This window comes from Pelodiscus sinensis, chromosome 9 (genome assembly GCF_049634645.1).
Source record: "Pelodiscus sinensis isolate JC-2024 chromosome 9, ASM4963464v1, whole genome shotgun sequence".
NCBI lineage: Eukaryota > Metazoa > Chordata > Testudines > Trionychidae > Pelodiscus > Pelodiscus sinensis.
The window spans coordinates 55,660,299-55,682,150 of record NC_134719.1 but is presented as its reverse complement, the minus strand read 5'-3'; the positions used below and the strand labels follow the sequence as shown (position 1 = coordinate 55,682,150).

At 42.1% G+C, this 21,852-nt stretch overlaps 1 protein-coding gene across 6 annotated transcripts in view; it reads left to right on the top strand.

Annotated features, from left to right (window-relative positions):
- The window catches only part of SWT1 (SWT1 RNA endoribonuclease homolog), a 99,211-nt gene that overhangs the window by 56,407 nt on the left and 20,952 nt on the right, over positions 1-21,852 (top strand). For all 6 annotated transcript variants that reach the window (XM_075936759.1, XM_075936756.1, XM_075936758.1 and 3 more), the window contains 4 exons: positions 5,010-5,148; positions 7,571-7,716; positions 9,978-10,186; positions 11,542-11,673. In XM_075936759.1, the coding sequence (XP_075792874.1) occupies positions 5,010-5,148; positions 7,571-7,716; positions 9,978-10,186; positions 11,542-11,673 (626 nt within the window). The remainder of the gene's footprint in view (positions 1-5,009; positions 5,149-7,570; positions 7,717-9,977; positions 10,187-11,541; positions 11,674-21,852) is intronic.

Genomic DNA, 21,852 nt, shown 5'->3' with positions numbered 1-21,852 from the left:
GCTTTGAATCGCCAGGGAGCCCGGTGTCAGGCTCCTTGCGGCATTTCAAAGTGGCAAAGCCACATGGAGCCCGGGGTCAACTGCAGAGTCCCCAGAATGATCCCAGGCTCCACACAGAGCTGCTGCTTTGAATCACTGCATGCAGCCTGGGGATACTCCTGCTGAGGACTCCCCAGCTGACCCCAGGCTCCCTGTAGTGCTGCTGCTTTGAAACACTGTGTGGAGCCTGACTGTTCAATTAGTCAATTACCCGATATTTAACATCCTTAATCCAGATTTCTCTTGTCGGGCAACATACATGGTCCGGTATCCTCGGATGTTCTGAGGCTGGAGCACTCGTGGAAAAGCTTGGGGCCCATGCTCAGCAGCTCCTCCTGCTTGGGCACTACAAATAACTATTTATTTCAGCATTCAAGGTCAGGAAGGGAGGGAGACAAGCTGGGATGGGGTGAGGTTGCTTGGGAGAAGAGTAGGGTGACTAAGGAGTCCCATAACCCAGGGCCAGAAACGTAGCCCGGAAGTGAGACTGGGAGCGCAGCCCCGTTGTTGTGGGGCTCTGCCACTGGCTGCAGGGCTGCAGGACTGGTCTCCTATGGCACTGTGCTCCCAACACTCTCTCCTGGTCCAGGACATGTTATGGTTCCCAGGCAAGGGAGTTTCAACCTGTAACAGGGCTGTTGTGCAATTTTGAATTTTCTTAATCTCATGCTTAAACAATAGTAGCATTTATTTATAAATTTTTGGATGTTCGCTACATTTTCAAATATTGCTTTCCTTTGCAACATAGAATACAAAGTGAACAGTGCTCCCTTTATATTTGTGATTACAAATATTTGCACTGCAAAAAATAAATAAATAGTATTTTTTCAATTTACCTAATGCTGTAGTGCAATCTCTTTATCATGAAGTAGAATTTATAAGTGTAGATGTTAAAAAACAACCCTGCCTTCAAAAACAATGTAAAACTTCTGTCCACTCATTTCTTCTACTTGTCCAGCTAATTGCTCAGAAAAACAAGTGAGAACAGGCATTTGCATGGCATTGTTGTAGCCAGCATTGCAAGATATTTATATGTCAAATATTCTAAAGATTCATATGTCCTTTCATGTTTCAATCAGAGGATGTGTGTCCTTGCTGATGACGGATTCTGCTGAATAACGATCCAAAGCAGTGTGGACCAATGCATATTCATGTTCATCATCTGAGTCAGATGCCACCAGCAGGTTGATTTTCTTTTTTGGTGGTTTGGGTTCTGTACTTGCTAAGTTGTTTGGAAAGCATGATTCATACTTCATCCCTCTCAGAATTTGGAAGACATTTCGGATTCTTAAACCTTCGGTGGAGCACTGTAGCTATCTTTAGAGATCTCATATTGGTACCTTCTTTGTGTTTTTGTCAAATGTGCAGTGAAAGCATTCTTGAATCAAACGTGCTGGGTCATCATCTGAGACTATCATAACATAAAGTGTATGACAGGATATGGGTAAAACAGGAGACATACAGTTCTTCCACAAGGAGTTCAGTCACAAATTTAATTAACATTTTTTTTTTGAACAAGGGTCATCAGCATTGAAGCATGACTTCTGGAGTGAGGATCAAAACATGAAGAGGGATATGAATGTTTAGTATATCTGGCACATAAATATCTTGCAGTGTGGGCTACAAAAGTGTCATGCAAATGCCTGTTTTAGCAGGCAGCCTCTCCCACAAATGTAAACAATCTTTCTCTTAGCTATTGGTTGAACAAAAAGTAGGACTGAGTGGGCTTGTAGTCTCTGAAATTTTAAATTGTTTTGCTTTTTAATGCAGTTAGATTTGTAAGTTGCACTTTCACGATAGAGATTGCACTACAGTATATGATATGAATTGAGAAATACTGTTTTATCATTTTACAGTGCAAATATTTGTAATCAAAAGTAATGTAAATATAAAGTGAGCACACATGATATAGCTTTGTGTTGACCTGGAAGCCATTTTTGCCATCTCCGACTCAAAGAATATTTGCAACATATCACTGAACATTGCACCTACCCACAGGGTCTCTCCTACCAACACTACACTAAAAAGAATTCAATGTGGGCTCCTTCTGATGGTTGAAATTACAGTCTGGGTCTCTACATTGAGTATTTCTGCAAACATCCACAGGCTAACATTATGAATAAACAATATAATGTGCCTCATAATCTCAGCATTGCAGCCTGCAACACTGTACACAGCCTCAGAAACAACTCTGACATTATAATTAGAGAGGCTGACAAAAGAGGTGCTATAATCATCAATACGTCAGATTATGAACTGGAGGCTGCCAGGCAACTCTCTAACACCACATTTTACAGGCCACTTTCCTCTGACCCCACTGAGGAATACCAAAAGAAACTACACCATCTGCTCAAGAAACTCCCTGCAATGGCATAGGACCAAATCTATATAGACACACCCCAAAAGCCCCAACCAGGTATATTCTATCTACTACTCAAGATCCATAAACTTGGAAATCCTAGACGCCCCATCGTCTCAGGCATTGGCACCCTTACAGCAGGGTTATCCAGCTATGCGAACTCTCTCTTCAGACTCTGTTACCGGTGCTCCTAGCTATCTTCTAGACACCACTGACTTCCTGAGGAAACTATAGTACAGGGGTGCCCAAACTTTTTTCAAAGAGGGCCAGATTTGATGAAGTGAACATGCGTGAGGGCCGACCATTTTGCCTGACATTCTTTGAACCATTAAAATTAAATGCAAATTAACTATTTTATGCAAAGTTTATTGCAAACGGCATACTTTTCATTTCGTCACATGGATGACAAATCTAAACAGGTGTTAAATCACTCTGCCTTTCATATCTGAAGGCCAGATGAAAAAAAATCCAGGAAGCTGAAATATATGTCAGGAACATTGTAAAGTACATTACATATTATTGGTAATCAAGGTTGTCTGTCAACTTTTAAGTTCAAAAAATATGAACAGGAACATAACACCAAGTATACATGTTGTGTCCAAATATATTTATAACTGATTTAGACCAACTGACATTAACTGAGATTTTACAATGTATTCATCTCAATACATATGGATTCCTTGGGGGCCATAAAAGATAGATATTGCCAAATTACCTGTGGGGCCGTATTAAACCGGAACACGGGCCGCAATTGGCCCCCGGGCCGGACTTTGGACATGCCTGCTATAGTACATCAGTAATCTTCCTGAAAACACCATCCTGACACCATGGGTGCAAAAGCTCTCTACACCAATATTCCACATGAGGATAGAGTACAAGATCTCTGGAGTAGTATCTCCAATGACGCCCTGACACATGAGGTGGCTGAGTTTTGTGATTTGTGAATTCCATTGGGATTTCAATTTCCACCCCACTATCAACCTCAGCCTGGAACAATCCACACAAGAGATCCACTTCCTGGACACTACAGTACAAATAAATGATGATCACATAACATCACTCTATACCACAAACCTACTGTCTGCTGTTCTTACCTACGCACATCTAGCTTCCAGCTAGGACACATCACATGATCCATTGTCTACAGCCAAGCCCTAAGATACAATTGTATCTGCTCAATCCCTCAGACAGAGACAAATATCTACATGATCTTTATCAAGCATTTTAAAAACTTAAATACTCCCCTGGTGAAGTTAAAAAACAGATTGACAAAACCAGATGAGTCCCTAGAAGTCACCTCCTTCAAGACAGATATAACAAAGAAAATAAATGAACACCACTGGTTATAACCTACAGCCCCCACCTAAAACCCCTGCAGCACATCATTGACAATCTACAACCTATCCTGGAAAATGATCCCTCAGTCACAGACCACGGGAGACAGGTCAGTCTTTGCCTACAGAAAGCCTGTCCAACCTGAAGCAAATACTCAACAGTAGCCACACAACACACCACAGAAACACTTAACAAGGAACCTATCCCTGCAACAAATCTCATATATCTATACAACTCTGTCCATATATCTATACAAGTGACACCATCACAGGACCTAACCACATAAGCCACACTATGGGGAGCTCATCCAGCTGCACATTCTCTAATGTGTTACGCCTTCAAGTGCTATCAATGCCCTTTTGCCCTGTATATTGGCCAAATTAGACCGTCTCTGTGCCAAAGGATAAATGGACACAAATTAGACATCAGGAAAGGTAACATACATAAACCTGTAAGGGAATATTTTAACCTCCCTGAACATTCCATAATGGATTTGAAAGAAACCATCCTTCTACAAAAGAATTTCAAAACATGATTACAAAGCGGGAAGGCTGAATTGGAGTTCATTTGCAAATCCAGTACTATCAACTAGAATTGAATAAGGATCTTAATTGGTTAACACACTACAAAGGCAGTTTCCCTTCTCTTGATATTCACATCTCTACATCAACTGCTGTGAAAAAGCCACATCCATCCTAACTTGATCAGCCTCATTAACACAAATAATTTCTTTCTTTTGTTATTCTTATATATATCCCTGCCCATGTGTACAGACTCAGGCAGTTCATCTGCTGAAGTGGCTTTTACCCACGAAAACTTATGCCCTAATAAATTTGGCAGCCTCTATGTTGCCGCAAGACTCCTCGCTGTTCTGTGTTGTAATTGAAATCAATATATTTGAAAATGTACAAAAACATCCAAAATACTTAATACATTTCAATTAGTATTACATTAGTGTAATTAAAACTGTGATAAATTGATTTTTGAAAAAAATGGTTAATTTTTTTTAGTCACTTGAGTTAATTGCAATTATTCCACAGCCCTAGTCTGTGCATGTGTAAGAGACACCACTTCAGTAAAACTGATTTGAACAAGGCGACGGTTTGTCATATGATATGCAATAATTTGCCTTAAAAAAAGGGTGTTTTTTTCCATTTCTGAGAATCCTTTGGATGCCTACTTCAGTATGTACATTGATATTAAAGAGTAATGCAAATGAGAAATTTACATTGATAAAGATGCATGGTTGTGACATTTTTAAAATTTTCACTTTGAGGTACTGTACCTGAAGCCCCCGTGGACCCTAGCAAGCTTACTTCAGTGCTTTAAAAAACACTGGATGGCTGTATTTGGATATATTGTGCCAAGAAATTTACTTGCAACCATTGAATGCCTTCATGAACATCTTTGTAAAGGTAAGAGTACTATGTGACTCCTTTTTATGTAATAAGATTTTAAACATAAATCTCTTTATTGAGGTCAAGCCCTCTAATCACAGGAGTCTTAAGTTTGTATTATGAAAAAACAAGTATGATACATATTTAAAGGCTTTTTTCTCCTTTCGATTCAAGAATAACGGGAGTCACGGGGGTTGTTCAAGGAAGACAATACCCTGGAGAAATATTTTTCCTTTTTGACTTTCACAAAAATGGGTGGTAAAAATTCCAGTTTGTTGCATACAAGCATTTTGTAACTCAGAAATCCATGATACAACACTTGTTAGTAAAGACAAAAAGCAAAAACTGTATAACCCTAAATCTGTTCAGACCAGGGCTCTTGGTTTCACTTCCATTTACGAAAGAAGCTACAAAAAAGCTAACTGTCTCAAGACTGCTTGGCAGCCTTCATCAAAATATTTAATTGCCTGCTGCTCCCTTCCTGTTTAACAAATCGAGCAAATATGGACAGGCACTACTGAAAGCAATCACGGGTTTGCTTTAAGTTTTACACCTTCATATATCTGCTACCAGAAGTGGCACAACATATTTAAGAAACTTGTGTAGCTTTGGCCATGAGAGTACTCAAATGCTTCCTAAGTATTTGTTCTTTTTATTTGTAACCTATCTGCCAGCTTTGTGATAGACATCTTAATTAGCTTATAGGCCTTTATATAGGTGTGCTGTGCCTCTGAAGATGGAAAGCAAAAACAAAGGCATGAGTCTTGAACTGAGTTATGAAAGTGTCAGTGCTTTTATGGATTATCAGAGGTTTCCATTTAGTACTTTGTAGCCATTCCTATGCTGGGATATGGTCTTCCAGAAGGTGTTCCAGGACAGGTTGCAAGCAGATTATCTGACAACAACATGTCTATTCCCGATCCTGTATGGAAGGTGATTTGATCCAAAATGAAGACTTATCCTTACGTAGTGTTTTGTTGTAATGTTTCTTCCTGAAACTGTTTATCTAATGTTTCTGGTGTGTTTCTGAGATATTTCATATGCTGGCTGAAATAAACAATGTCGATGAGTCTTTAAGTGTTTTGTTTTTCCATAAAATAGCAGTGTTCTAGATTTTTGTTCTTATATTTTAACATTGGCACACAAGGTTTGTTTCAGATCAACATTTGATGAGGATAATCTTCTGTCAATCTGGGCACTTATTTTACCACAAAAAACAAAATTGCAAAAATCTCTATGATTTATTCAAGCCAGAATTCTATATGTAGGGAAACTTATAAAGTGCTCCCAACCTTTCAGCCCCTTGAATTGAGTAGAGTTTATAAAGTGCATCCGAGTGAGGGTTCTAGAAGACACTTGGTTTAGTGATGTCCTAGCATTGAAGCTTCTTTTTTAGGCTACTGGACTTTGACCACAGACATTAAACCCTCAGAAGATATTAGCATCTGATCTTAATGTCCTTTATGTCAATGGGATTTTCAGATCCTTCTTTTGTTTGATAATAATCTTACATAAATAATGCATGCTTATTTTTATACATATAGATATCCTAGAATATTTAATTCCTACAATAATTGTGACAGTACCTTTTCAAAATGACAGAACTGATATTGATAATAGAGTCCCCTGAACTAATGACAGGGCCAAGCATTATCGATTCTAGCCCATCCCTGACAGGTGTTTGTCTAAGCTGCTCTTAAAAATCTCCAATGATTTGAAATTCCACATACTTCCTAAACAATTATTCGAGTGCTTAACCACCCTGACAGAAAGTTTTTCCTAATGTCCAAACTAAACTTCCCTTGCTGCAATTTAGGACAAGAAGCAATAGGGCTTATCAGGAGTTACAGAGAATAATTTTTTGTCCTCCTCCTTGTAACAACCTTTTAGGTACTTGAAAGCTGTTTTCATGTCACCTCTCGGTTTTCTCTTTTCCAGACTAAACAAGACAGATTTTTTTTCAATATTCCCTCATAGGTCATATTTTCTAGACCTTTAATCATGTTTGTTCCTCTTCTCTGTACTTTCCTGAAATGGGACGCTCAGAATCGGACACAGTTTTCCCATTGAGGCCTAATCAGTGCAGAGTAGAGTAGAAGAATTACTACTTGTGTCCTGCTAACACTCCTGTTAATACATCTTAGAATGATGTTTGCTTTTTTGCAACAATGTTACAATATTGACTCATTTAGCTTGTGGTCCACTATGACCCCTAGATTCCTTCAAATATTACTCCTTCCTAGGCAGTAATTTCCAATTTTGTGTGTGTACAACTGATGTTCCTTCCTAGGTGGAGTACTTTGCATATATTTTTATTTATATTTGGTTTCAATTTGGAACTATTAGCTTTTTCCTTTACTGCTTATTCATTGGAACACTAAACTAACCTACTTCTCTAAAAGTGATTTCCCATGTTTCTTCTTAAATGCTTTTATATCAGGGAAGACAGTTGACCATGTAACAGCAATCATCCTGCTCCGGGAATCTAAAAAGCTATTGCATGCTTTCAGCTCAAGGTCAGACTATGATGGTGCACTTCCACAGGCTTTTGCTCATGTGACTAAACTGCTCCAGATGCTTACAGAGGTAAGCTGCCTGTCAGTGTGTATAGTCTTTACATTAAAACTATGGTGTAATTGAAATTTTAGCATCACCAGTCACTCACACTGCAAATTGCTAAGAGTATTTTAACTCTTGGTTATGATGACAAAAAAATATTGTGGACTGTGATAGAATGAGGTTAACATGGTATTGTCATAATTGATAGATCCCAAACATAACCCCGCTCCCACAACAAAAAAAGGGTTTTTGTTTATAAAACTATCTATTATAGAAGTTTGCTTCTATTAACTCTCAAAAATATAGTGAATGACTGAAAAGTGAGTGCATACTGATGCCTTTTGACAAAGCTTAAACTTGCTGTGGTTAATAGCTGTTATCCTGCATTTGAAATTGATTGGAATTGATGATTTATGAAATCTTATTCTCTGATTTAAAATGATCTTGTAAGATTCACTTGATTTGTGAATGTCTGTTGAGCTGCCTTTCTTCTTTTGACAACTCAGTGTGATTAAATTGTGGAATTTCTCCTTTGTGCACTTTAGAAATCTTATACACCTTATTTCCCCTACCCTTTGCAAAAATAGAGTTTTGTGAAAGCAGAAAAGTAGCACATTTTACTTAGTGATTGGACTGCCCAGTTAAAAGCTCCGGAAATTCTTACTTTGGAGCTATTAAGGATGAAAGGTAGTATATGAGCCACAGCAGAGAAAAGGTTTTTAACAAAACAAAAAAGCTGTAGAAGTAGTAAATTTGGGTTTTTGTACATTTTTTACAGCATGAGCAGTTTTTTTCTTGAATCCTTATATCTGTTTTGCTATTGGATTGAAAGGTAGTCATCAAGATGCTGCCTGAGCTGTTTTGTTTTCCCTGTCAGATACATATTTCATTACCTAAGTTCTCTTCAGCAGTTAATTTTTCCTCAGTCCTTATTTTTAGTATGCTCCATATATGAATAAATCATTAGACACTAGTTAGGTATGATTGACATTATAGAAATTTCAAGCTCATTAAATAGAATCGATGTAAGAGGGTTTTTTCTTGACCTTCTAGTCTAGTACAGAAAAAGCTCTATCATCTGGTGCTCAGTTAACCAGTATGTCTAATACCTCCCAATACAAACATTCAGAATAACTGGCACTTGTATACTTCCCAGCAATTGCATATTCTGCACTCTAGTTTTATACAAAAGAGGCAGAAGACAAGTAAGCAAGTTGAAGACAGGTATTTATTCAAAAAAGCAGCTTTTAGATTACAGTTTCAGCCTAATCTCCTACACCTACACTGTGATGAATGATGACCCAGAGGCACTGCAAGATCCTGAAATGCCTTCTGACTCATCAAAGAAAGATTCAACTATGTTTAGTATTAAGTGTATTTTAGTGATCTGGGGTATGCGGGCTCTTAATGCATTTAAAAGGCAGAGTGGCGTTAGCTCCTAGGGCCTGGAGCTAACCCGGCTGTGGCTCCCTCCCTTATCAACTAACTGACTAGTCGATGGAAAACCCATCAACTAGTCAAGTACTTCATTAACCTATATTTAATATCCCTAGCTCAGGTCAGGAGTTGGGGGGTATAGGCATCAGGAGAAGGGGGTTGGGAGGTGTAGGGGTGCTCAGGGCAGGGTATGGTGGGTACAGGAGTCAGGGCAGGAGATTGGGGGGGTGAGAGATGTAGAAGTCAGGGTGAGGGACTCAGGGAAGAAATGTGCAAGGTAAAGGAGTCAGGGCAGGAGGCTGGGTGTGTGGGAGGCCTCAGGTCGGGATTGATTTGGGTTGGGGGGGTCACCACCCAACTGGCTAAGCAGCTGCTCCCCAGGGCTGGTTGCACTGGCTAGCTCACTACCCCCACAGGGTATGGTGGCCAGTAACAATCAGAGCCCTGTCAAAAGGCCACAGGGAGGTGGCACAGGGAACTAGCCACTCTGTTCCCTGTGCCACCTCCCTGTGGCCATTTGACAGCATAGCTGCCACTTCTAGCCAACCCCTCCCTATCCACTTGATTAGAAACAGTCGAATTAATTCCAGGCACATCCCATTGTCCTGGCACAACCAAACCCTGACTTTGCTTTAGGTTATGATAAGAGGAAGCTGCATACCAAATGTGGTGCTCCTAGCTCTTACCATTTAGGGGGAGTTCTTAAACAGATTCACTCTCTCAAATATACACTAGATTGTGAAGCTCTCGGATATTATGGTGATGGAAGCCATATAAGGATTTTAAAAAATCCCATTGCTTGCCTAAAATGTAGTTTTTCTATAGTTTTCCAATACTGTCTGTTTCATTAGGTTCAGTCAAACAATGGACAAAAATCATCAGAAACCCTCACAGCTCATTCAGAAGACACTGCAGGTTTAAAAATGGAAAATGTGACAGTGCATCTGCAAACTTGTGAGGAAGGCAAGTCATTGTCAGACACTCAGCTGACCCAAGATAAAAGACATCAGGAAATCTGGTCTGTCCTTGAAAGCATTTGGAATACAATAAACCTGTACAGGTACAAAGTGCTGTATTACTATTGATTGTTGTGTGTGTGTTTGGTGTCTCTCCCTGTCATTCTTTCTGCCTCCCCCGAAACACAAACTACTTTTAGAAATTGTCCTCCTTCCCCTTTAAGGCTGTACTATTAGTGTTTGTAGAACCATGGTCCATCTAGCTGAGTGCACTGTCTCTGAAAGTAGCCAGCACTAGATGCTTCAGAGTAAGAGGCAGTAGGTTTATGTGCAGGTAGTCTGCTCTCCAGGAAGATTTCATTCCTAATCCCTAATAAAGATTTGTTTAAACTCATACATGAGCCTTTTTCCCTTCCCTTTTTTTGGCTTAATTATTATCATTTATAAAAATGACAGTCTTCCTTTATATCTCACTAACTTCTTGGTCTCTGCAGGTTAAAAAGAACTGTAATAATGGTTGAATTTTACAAGATGTATAAAAATTGACATCTGGAATCTGGTGCTGCACAAATAAAAAATTGATGTATCTGCACATTTTGGCATTGCATTTTGAGATCCATGTGAAAATTTGCCTCCAAGTTTTAGTAATCAGTACAAGGCTATGCTTGTATGCAAAAGTGCTGCACATTCTAAGGAAAGATATATTACAATTTTTAGAAAAATTAAAAATTGTCAAGTGTTCTTATTTATGGAAGGGTAGGATTTTGGGTTTGAGGGTTTATTTTAGTTATATTACAGTTTCTTATAATCCATCTCTACAAAATGTGTTAAGGACTAATTCTTGACTATTAAGGTCTCAGCCATACAGCAATTGATTAATATTTATAAATTAAATAAAAAACAGGACTATGTAGTACTTGTTTCAGCTACACCAGACTAACACGGCTACATTTCTATCACTATAAATTAAATAGTGAGAGTAGCTTCTTTGTTTAAAAACTAGAACTTCAGTGAGCAGTTTACATAACCACTCCAGAATCTCTTCCATATGCACCAGAATGTTCCTCTTAATTATTTTGTAAGGTGTTTTGAAAGCCCCTGCTGGAACGCTATGTCAATATGACATTTTTTATTAAAGTAATAAAAATGAGATAGGGAATCTACACTTTTAACTTCAACAACTGAATTGGTAGCGTCTGTTACCTATTTAATCACTATATCGGAGGTATACAAGTAAAATAAAAACTTTCTACTTATAGCGTGCGTGTGGTGGACAACACAGAGGTAGCTTACATTTGTATTTGACCTTGGACTCAGTGTGTGTGTTTCTCTATGGTAGTCAAAATATAATATTTATGGAATGATGTTTGTTCTATTTTCCCATGATGAGGCAAAAAGTCTGCTTTAAGTGTGGCCTCTTCTGATGGAATGTTTTCTCTTGTTTTTGCCTTTGAATTAGTATTGACATTTTCCAGAAATTGGATCATGATAAAATTACCACGACTACAAAGGTATCTTCACTTGAAGAAGCTTTCTTAGGTCTACAGAAACTGATGGCAGTTGTGAATAATATTCTTGCAGGAATTAGAAGGTAAGTATTTAAGCAAACTGGAGTACATAACTTTTTTAAGGCTAAACTGCAACATACCAGATACCTCTCCTTTATAGGGTTGCCAGATGGTTTCATAAAAAATACCAAATCCCCCACCCCCAAAAATGCCAGGAAAAAATTCAGTTGAGAAAAAAAAAAAGACAGACCAAAATGCTGCCGCGGCCCCTTTAATTCCCGGGCTGCTCCCCCCTCCCTGTGCCCCAGCCAGTGCAAGCTGCGCCACAATATACCAAGCGGCCTTCTGTTGGGCACCCGAGCTGGGCCGCGGGAAAAACCGAAAACACTGGACATTTTAGATGTCCTGTATTTTCTGAATTTTTTACTGGACAGAAGGCGCAAATACCAGTTCTGTACCAGACACCTGGCAACCCTACTTCTTTACTAATTCCGAGATTAGTGCCTGTACTTTTTTTGCAAAGTGTTTCTCAGTCAACAAAACAGAACAGAGTTGTTACAGATATTTAAATGATTAACCTTTTGGATCTCTTGAACCAATTCTCCCTCTCCCACTCCCTCATAATTTTGGGCCTTGTATTCCAGGAATTGATGGCCACACTAATAGAAACCCTGAATATAGACCAGATAAACTGAAGTTGGCGTTGGTGGAGCCCTAGTTTCAAACGTGGATATGCTCTGGTGGCACAAATTGTGGCTGTGCTTGTCTTCCCTTGGGGTTGTACCATTACAGCTACATCAGTTACTGAAATCAGTGCAGACTTCCAGCGTAGGCTGGAAATACAAGGACTACTCTAGCACAGCGGTTCCCAACTGTCAGGCCACAGCCTGCTGCTAGGCCGTGGACCTCTGGCCATTGGGCCGCAGTGACTCTGGGGACTGGGGCTCGGATACACTGCCCAGCGCCTCCCCTCCCGCCGCAGCTGTTGGGAGAGGCGAGTCCTGCTCCGCCTCTCAGCCAATCAGTGCTGGACAGGGGTGGAGTCTCTTCCTGGATACAGAAGAGCACTTTGCTCCGTGGCAGGAGGGCCACATGGAGCCCGGCATGGCAGCCTTAATGCAGCCACGACCTGAGAGGCAGCAGAGGACTAGGTGAAGAGAGGAGGGCAGGTACTGGAAGCTCCAGGAGCGAGGCTAGTACTGGAAGGTTTTGGGGGTAGAGGGCTCTAAGAGGTGGGGGGCTGACACCGGGGGGCACTAGGGTATTGGGGGAGCTTGCACTGGGAGACTCTGGCGGGCAAGGCTAGTAGTGGGGGAGTATAGGGGCAGGGTTGGTACTGATGGGTTCTGGGGACGGGGCTAATATTGGGGACTGGAGGATGGCACTGGGGGGGTCTCTGGGAGGTTTGGGTGCAGGGGGGCTCTGGAGACAGGAGACTAGCACTGGGGGGTCTGGTGGTGGGGGACTGTAAGGGGCGAGGGGGCAGGCACTGAGGTGTTTGGGATGGAGGGCTGGCACTGGGGGGGGCTGGGTCAGGGAATTCTGGGGTCAGTGGCTGACACTGGGGGGTAGTAGAGGGGTGGGGAACTCTAGGGTTCAGGGCTGGCATGGGGGCTCTGGTGGGCCGAGGCTTTTGGTAGACAGGTAACATTTATTTGCATATTTGTTATTTGCATAATGAATATACAAATATGCAGATAAAATGTTACCGGTCCACCAAAAGTTTATGAATGGGTTTGCTGGTCTCCAGTACAAACAAGGTCGGGAACCATTGCTCTAGCAAATTTATTATGCAGCTGTTACAGCGGTATCCACAACACCTATGTTTGGTTTTGATGCTAGTAAAATCAGTTGGACTGTAGGTATGGGATTAGTAAACGGTGGCAGGATCGAGCCTTTTGTTTTTAAGACCACAAAAGGAATAAAAATGCATATTTGAAAAATGTTATGGCTTTGCTCGAGTAGTCTGAGTGTGGTATTTTCATCTATGAGGGTATGTCTACACTGCACTCCTCTTTTGAGAGAGGAATGCAAATGCCTCCCAGCGAAATTGCAAAGGAAGTGCAGATTTGAATTTCCTGAGATTCATTTACATAATCGCATCCAGCCGCTATTTCAAAATAAAAACGCTGTGTAGACGTGGTTATTTTGAAAAAAAAACCCTTCTTTCGAAATAACCCTTACTCCTAAAAAAATGAGGTTTAATGGTTATTTCAAACGTGATTATGCAAATGAAGCGTGGGAAATTCAAATCCGCGCTTAATTTACAATTTCACTCGGCTGCATTTGCATTCTTCTCTCGAAAGGAATGCAGTGTGGACATATCCTGAGATAATAAAGACTGTTCACAAAGCAAGAAAGCTAGAAAAGAAGTCTTCAAAGGCAGCAGCTCTCAAATTGTGGGTTGGACTCAAAGTGGGTCATGGCTCCATTTTAAAGGCTTTTCCAGGGCTTATTTAGGCTTGCTGGCACCTCAGGCTGAAGCCAGTGAGGTCTTCAGTCTTCGGCAGCAGGGCTCAGGTTACAGGCCTCTTGCCTGTGGTTACTTCTGAATATAATAAGCTTTAGACCATCTACAGCCCAAGCATTTTCTTAATCTGGTCCAGGAGTCCATGTGGCTTGAGGGAGCATGTCCATCCCCAAGCCCTGCCCTTTCCCGTTCCCATCCCTTCCGCTTCCCTTCATTGCACCCCTTCCCCCAAGCCTCCTCCCCTGCGCTCACTGTGGTGAGTGTAAAGGGCCCAACACCAGGCCCCCCACCTGGTAATCTCTAAAGCCACATCCTTTGGAGGAGGGAGCTTGGAGGAAGGGGTGCAATGAGGGGAGAAGATGGGACGGGGCTTGGGGGACAGGGACGGACGCATTCTCCCCTGCCAGCCAGCCTCAGGGACTCCCGGGCCAAATTGTGAAAATGTGTGGACCGTTAGTTTGAGATCCCTACTTTAAAGAACTCTATTTACATAAAAAACCTCTATGAATTCCACTTTTGTGTAAAAGAGGAAAGTTTTAGTATTGTGTGTTTAAATTCTAAGGAGCTTTGTAGACCAGAGATCACATAAAAGGCTCTATTTAGCAATGACTAGCAGCCTTTGTGATGTTTATTTGCAAACTTGCAGTAGGGGGCGCTGTGGAGAAAAGAATTCAGGGACAGAGAAAACTGCAGCTCCAAATTTAAATTATGCCCTGTAAATTTCAGGCTTCTTCTGTTTTTCACATTGATTACAGGTATTTAAATCAGTCAAAGGTTCCTGAATTACTCCCTCGCCCCTCCCCAAATACCCAAAACTCATCAGCTCCTAGTGACCACAATATTTAATATCAAAACAAAAAGTCTGAACTTTGGGGGGGCGTACTGCTTGGTATGTGCTTTCTATGCAAAGTGTGTGAACATAAAAAATATAGATTAAATTAACATTATTTTCTTTAGTCCTTTTTATTTTTCAAAAAAGTTAGATTCAAACTTGTTGCATTTTGGATTAGTAGGTAAAATAATGGAATACTTACAAGAAGGAGAGCATCTGGGCAAAGACAGTCAATAAAACCGGAATTATTTCATACAGTATGAAGAAATAGCCTCTCTCAGAAAAAAATACTTTTGTGCCTGTTGAAATTTGTAAGAAAAATTGTCCAAATTAGATCATGTGAAAAAGAGACCGAAGTGTCTACTAGTAAAAGTAAATTGAAAACTCAACTGACTTCTAAACTTCAAACCAAAAATCAAGCAGCCCATTCTTATGGAAAAATGCATGAAGGTGTAATTTCAATTCTTTATAAATAGCTTTCAAGTGGCTACAGTAATTTCACACAATATTTAACTAAATACTTGGTTATTAAAACCACATTTACTTGTGTGACACATGCATGTTTTCTTTAATTAGAAAGTTCACTTAACAAAAAGTTTGGGAAAAAAGTGAAACTTGTAATTATGTATGTGATCATGTAATTAAAGCTTGTGTAATAATACAGGTATTTTCAAACTGTGTGTGAGTACCCTAACATAGATCACAAACCTGCTTTGATGGTGTAATCAGTGCTGGCGTTTGATTTACTGAAGCTTTGGCTTCACTTCCTGGGGCTGAAGCCTGAGTCCCTCCCACTTCTCATCTTCATGGGTAGTGTAGTAATTTTTGTTGTCAAAAGGGAGTCACCGTGCAATGATGTTTAAGGAGTACATATGAAGAGAGAATCTCTTCATTTTCTAGCAAGAATTTCTGAAGTAAGTGTGTGTAACTGTGCATGCAAGTCTGAGGGAGAAATCTAAGACCAATACTAGAAACATTTCTAGGTGTCTTTCTCCATACTGTGGATAGTTACCGGCAACTTTTCTTGATAGTAAGCATTATGTCCCTTAAGTATTAAAAATATAGACCTAATTTAGTGGCTAATAGGTTTTATTTAAAAATGGACCAGACTAGAACTTTGGGTTCTAGACAGTTAAGGGAAAGCTCAATCAGAGAGAGGCTGAACCTTCAGCTGTGGGTTTGGTTTAGTTTGATTGGTGGGGTTTTTTTGGAGGGGGGTGTGGAGACTTGCACATATTGTAGCATTTAAATTTTTGATAGTTTCAGTCTTGTTAGAAACATCTTAGCAGTATTATGCATTTCTTTAGCAAGAATTTGTCATAAACAGGATTCTTCTGGTCTTCGGCACTTTAAAATCACTAATGACTTTCAATTATTTAACATCTTGCAAGATGCTAGACACTGATCCTGAAAGACAGTCTGTAGTAGGTATGACTTTAACTTCACCAGATGCATATAAAAGGTTCATTTGTAATGGACAAAAAAAATCCTACTATAGAATCATTTATTTAAAAAACAGGTGCAGAAGATAATCCAGTGTTGACAAACTCATTATGAACAATTTAGGATATTGAGTATGATCACTGGCATGAAGCAGTTGTATTCTGCAAAAGTCTGGATGCTAACTGGACTGCCTCAACGCAGAGAATTTGAGATAGAGGGTAAACCTCATCCCTTCCAAAATGCCTTGCTAATCAAGAAATATGTGTTGTTCTGCTAGTAGGGACACTCAAGCTGAACACTGAGTAATTAATTCAATTTGAAATTGTTTAGAGCTTTTGCAGATGTACAAAAATTGGTTTAACTTTCTGCTTGTTAATTTCAGTTAGCAGTTCTTCTCTTGAACAGTAATAAATATCTTTTAATGTAATGTCAAATTTGTTCATAGCCTCTCTGTTTAGACTGTTCCAGGATAACTGGTTTATTCTGTTTGAGTCAACATCCTTATCTGTTAGACCAGCAGCTCAGTAGTTAATCTCTTTTCTATACTCTTAACACTTGTAAAAAAAACAAGATGAATATTAATACCTTGTTTTGGAAAGTGTCAGTCGGTATTTTTCCAACTCTAACAATCTTATTTATTCCAGACTGAATATATGTTTCTCCAGTATGACTTAAAATATACAGAAAATATTTTGTGTGTCAACCTTATTTCTTGGATCTTTGGTATTTCTGCATTTTTAATACAAATTTTTCTGCCTGACACTAAAGTAAATGCTGAAGGAATGTCAGACTTTTCTGGAAACTTAGCTACAAAAAAGCAAAGGAATGCTTAGTGCTTGAGGAATTGCTCTGGTCTTTTCAGAGGGGAAAAAATGGCCTATGCTTCCTCAAAATAGGCATGTGGTCAAATAAGGAGCTCTCTGTCATCTGAAAATACCTCCCCTGTGGAAATCTGTCCAGTCCTTGTTCATTTGGGAGAAAATCTTTTTTAGCTTTGGGGCAGGTGTGGAATAATATTCTCAATACTTATGCTTTGTTTTAATGAAAGATCAATGAGTCCTTTCCCCTCAACTCCCAAAACTCTTCAGCATTTTGTAAGGAGTACTTGCTCAGCCGCCCACATCTGAAGCCGCAGATGGAAAGAACTGCTTTGTTAGCTCTGGTCAGCTAGGGTTCTTAAATAATTAATGTTCAAATGTATTGTTAGTTAATTTCAGGAATGTAGTGAATAGATTAAAGTTTCAAAATATCTTCAGTCTAATAATAAATAGAACCTCTAAAACCAGATAAATCAATCTGTAATAGATGCAGAACCATAAAGAATGGATCTCAGATTTGGCTTCATCCAGGCACATCTCTTTGTCTGGTACTCTGGCAGTGGTGAGCCAAGTTCTTGGAAGCTTAACCTCCGGATAGTTCTACTAAACTTCTAATGAACTACAGGCAGTCCCCGAGTTACGCGGATCCGACTTATGTCGGATCTGCAGTTACGAACGGGGATTTCTCGCCCCGGAGAACTAGAGCAGCGGGACGCCTGGTCCCGCCGTCCGCCTTCTCCGGGGCGAGAAAAGCTGCTCCCCGTCTCCCTGGTCTGCTGGCTCTGCCAGCAGACCAGGGAGACGGGAGCAAAGCGGCGGAGCACCGGGGGCCGGACCCGCGGCCGCTTCCAGATCAGCTGGAAGCGGCGCGGGTCCTGCCGGGTGCTCCGCCGCTTTGTTCAGCGTCTCCCTGGTCTGCAGACCAGGGAGACGCTGAGCAGAGCGGCGGAGGACCCGGGCCGGACCCGCAGCGCTTTCAGCTGATCTGGAAGCCGCGGGTCCGCCCGGGTCCTCCGTGGCTTTGCTCAGCGTCTCCCTGGTCTGCTGGGGGGGGGGGAAGGGGACGCAGCTAGTGCCCCCCCAGCAGACCAGGGAGACGTGGAGCAAAGCCGGGGGCCTGTGGTAGAGCAGGTGGGGCACTGCCGGTTGGTCCCGCAGCACCGCTCCTTGGCGCTACTGGACCAACCCGGCAGCACCCCAGCTGCTCTGCCCCAGGCGTCCTGATTCAGCTGCTGATCAGTTTCAGCAGTGGCTGAATCAGGATGCCTGGGGCAGAGCAGCTGGGGTGCTGCTGGGTTGGTCCAGTAGCTCCGAGGAGCGGCCGCGCTACTGGACCAAGCCAGCAGCACCCGAGCTGCTCTGCCCCAGGCGTCCCAAAGTCATCCGCTGCTGAAACTGACCAGCGGCTGACTACAGGAAGCCGGAGGCAGAGTTGCTCTGCCCTGGGCTTCCTGGAATCAGCTGCTGATCAGTTTCAGCAGCAGCTGACTTGGGGACGCCTGGTGTTCTTACCTTGAATCTGTATGTAAGTGGAACTGGTGTCCAGATTCAGCGGCTGTTGAAACCGATCAGTTTCAGCAGCGGCTGATGCCAGTTCCGACTTACATACAGATTCAACTTAAGAACAAACCTACAGTCCCTATCTTGTACGTAACCTGGGGACTGCCTGTACTGAGTGTTAACCTGCTCTTTGTGCCTTGTTAGCCTACTTCTTTGCTCAGCCTTTGTTTTAGCCCAGGTGTGATTCCGTTGTACATGAAGGCAAGGAACTACTCTTATCAGATTTTTTTTCCTGTTTTTATAACCTGTTACCTTATTGTGCCCTATGTACTAGTTGCCTTACGTGCCTTTGCACTTAATTGGCAACTGGATGGGTGTGAGTGTTGAGGGAGACTTGGAAAACCAAGTTACTGGTGAGGTCTTAACCGGATTGTGCCAAGCACATCTCACTCCTACATAGAGACTTACAAAACCAGTTGCCAGCCCACATGGAGCCAGCCAAATGGCTTTTGTTCTTTAACCTTCAGTGCATATAAAGATTTTTTTAAATATTCCTTGTTGTGTAAATATTGAGTGAATTTTATGGGCTGTGAAACTTTATTGTGCTAAAGAAAAATGCTGCATTTAACCATCTTAATTTAAATAAACAGGCACATAAAGTTTCCTTATGAAATGTTTTTTAAACTATGCATTTTTAAATAGTGTGTGTTGTACATGGTACTTTACTGCATTTACTTGTTTTGTGTACTGCTTTATTTGTTAAATCTTGAGTCTTAAAATGATTTAAGTGAAAATTCTATCAAACCAAGCAGGGTCCAGCCAGAACACTGATTGGATGAAAAGTCTCCAAAGCAAATTGAGATAGTGAAGGAAAGGGCATAATCTGTACTTCAGCACAGTAATAGTTCAGTACAGTATGCTGTTGTGTTTCAATATTTCATTAAATTTAAAACTGGAGGCCCTGGTCACTTGTGGTTGGTTTTTTATTTAAAAAAAATCCCGTGATGCCCTTTTTGCAGTGTTTTTAAATCCAGTGCCTTGATCAATCTATGCATAACAAGAGTGGACTAAATATAGCCCCCATGCTGGATTCAGCCTGCCCAACATTTCTATTCAGCTGCACAGCTGATTAGCAGAGCACTCATACTTACAGCCAGCAGTGTGTGCCCAGTTGCCCTTCCCCTGGCCCTTCCCCTCACCTTCCTCTGTCCTCTAGCCTGCCACCACTTGTCTCTGTGGAACTAGCACAGGCTTGCAAGAGCCAATGACAATCTGTGGATCAGGGTTCCCAGTAACATGGGCCCGAGCATTTGTTGTGCATACCACAGCAAAGACCTGTGGAAGCACACGACTATCAGCAAGGAGAGTGGTACTAACCCTTCCTTTCACCCTGGCTGCCCTGCCAGTTGCAAAGTCATTCTGGAGACCAGACCCAACCATCCTGTTCCTGTGACTGTCAGTCTACATGGCAGTCCTCCTGAATGGAGCGGTTGTCGGTACTTTGGAGATACTCCAGTTCCTAGTCCAGGTCACAGTGCCAAGGAAGGGATAGATAGCCAGGTCTCCATCATCAGTCTGCCTCCCAGTTCTGGTTACTGGCTGCCTGTGCTAGAGGGTCCTCCTGATTGGACCATTCCATTTCAAGGCAAAGTAATCAGCGTTGCTCGATGTGGAGTCATTGCCCAATCAGCTCTTGGTCCCAAAAGCCGACCAGTCGCCTTTGGAATCAGGCTCAGAGCAGCTGACACTGGGCCAACCATGGGCATAAGTGACACCATCTATATTTTTGGCACCTTAGGCCCACTCAGCCTCAGGTCCAATGGCCTCTGGCCTGGTGACCCTGGCTTCTGTGGGGTTTCTTGTAGCCACCTACGCCCACCAGGTCCATGGCAGGGGTATCAGAAGGGCCATCAGCACCAGCATCACAGCCTGCCATAGTAGAGGAAGCCTCGGAGTACACTTTGGGCAGCTGCAAGTCCCTCAGTCTTCTGGTGAACACCAAGAGGTTCATTCCTGTACAAAGAATGAGTTCATCAGAGTGGTGCTGGCCTTGGTCTGGCCTTCGGCATTCCCGACAGTAGAGAGATTCTGCGATTAGGCTCGAAAAGGCTCGGAAGTCTGCCTGCACCTTTTGGGACACATGGCCACATGCGCACACATTATATGCTGTACAAGGTTTCCCATGCGACCCCTCCAGCAATGCCTGGTATCGGTATGCTCCCAGTCCAGAGACAACGTAGAGAAGATCAGACTCATCACCATCCTCCCTTACGTTCTTACCTCTCTACAGTGGTGGACCTCGAGTGAGAATTTCATGCAGGGGTTTCCATTCAACAACCCCACTTCCTCGATCAAGTTAGTAGTGGATGTTGGATCTGGGTTTGGGATCTCCCATCGGCAGTGTTCAGACTCGGGATGAAGACCCCAAAAGAGGCATTGTTGCATATAAACATCGAAGAGTTCCGAGCTGTCTGATTGGTTGGTATGGTGTTCCTGCCTCACCTGACTGGCAATATAGTGAGAATCCTCATGGACAAAATACAGCCTCAATGTTTTACATCAACTGGGAGGAACTGACTCCTCAGCCCTCTGCTGAGTGGCCCTGCAGCTCTGGGATTTCTGCATCACCAACAACATTCATCTGCAGATCTGTCACCTTCCTAGTGTCCAGGATCTGTTAGGGCATTACCTCAGCATGGATTTCTCACCACAAGTCATTACTCCATCTAGCAGTGGCCCATGCAATTCTGAAGGTGGGGATTTCCCCGGGTAGCACTGTTTGTACAACATAGAACAGGAAGTGCCTCTAATTCTGTTCCCAGTGCAGGCCCGGTGGGGCCTTTCTCTCAGATGCCTTACTCTGACATGGTCTGAGGGTCTCCTGTATGCGTTTCCGTCAGTGCAGCTCATCAGCCGGACCCTGGTGAAAATCAGAAGGAAAAGGCTCACGTGCCTGCACCAGCACTAGTATAACATGCTGCTCAGCCTGGAGCTATTCCCCTCCCCCCGGCCCTTTCCCAGACCATTGGACCTGCTCTCCCAAGGCAATGGCCGGCTCCTCCATCCCAATCTTGGATCCTTGCATCTCTCCAGAATGAAGAATACTCCTGCTCAGAAGCAGTTCAGCAGGTCTCCTTGGGATCCAGAAAGAGTCCATGAGGTCAATTCACCTGGCCAAGTGGACAAGTTCTCCAGTGGG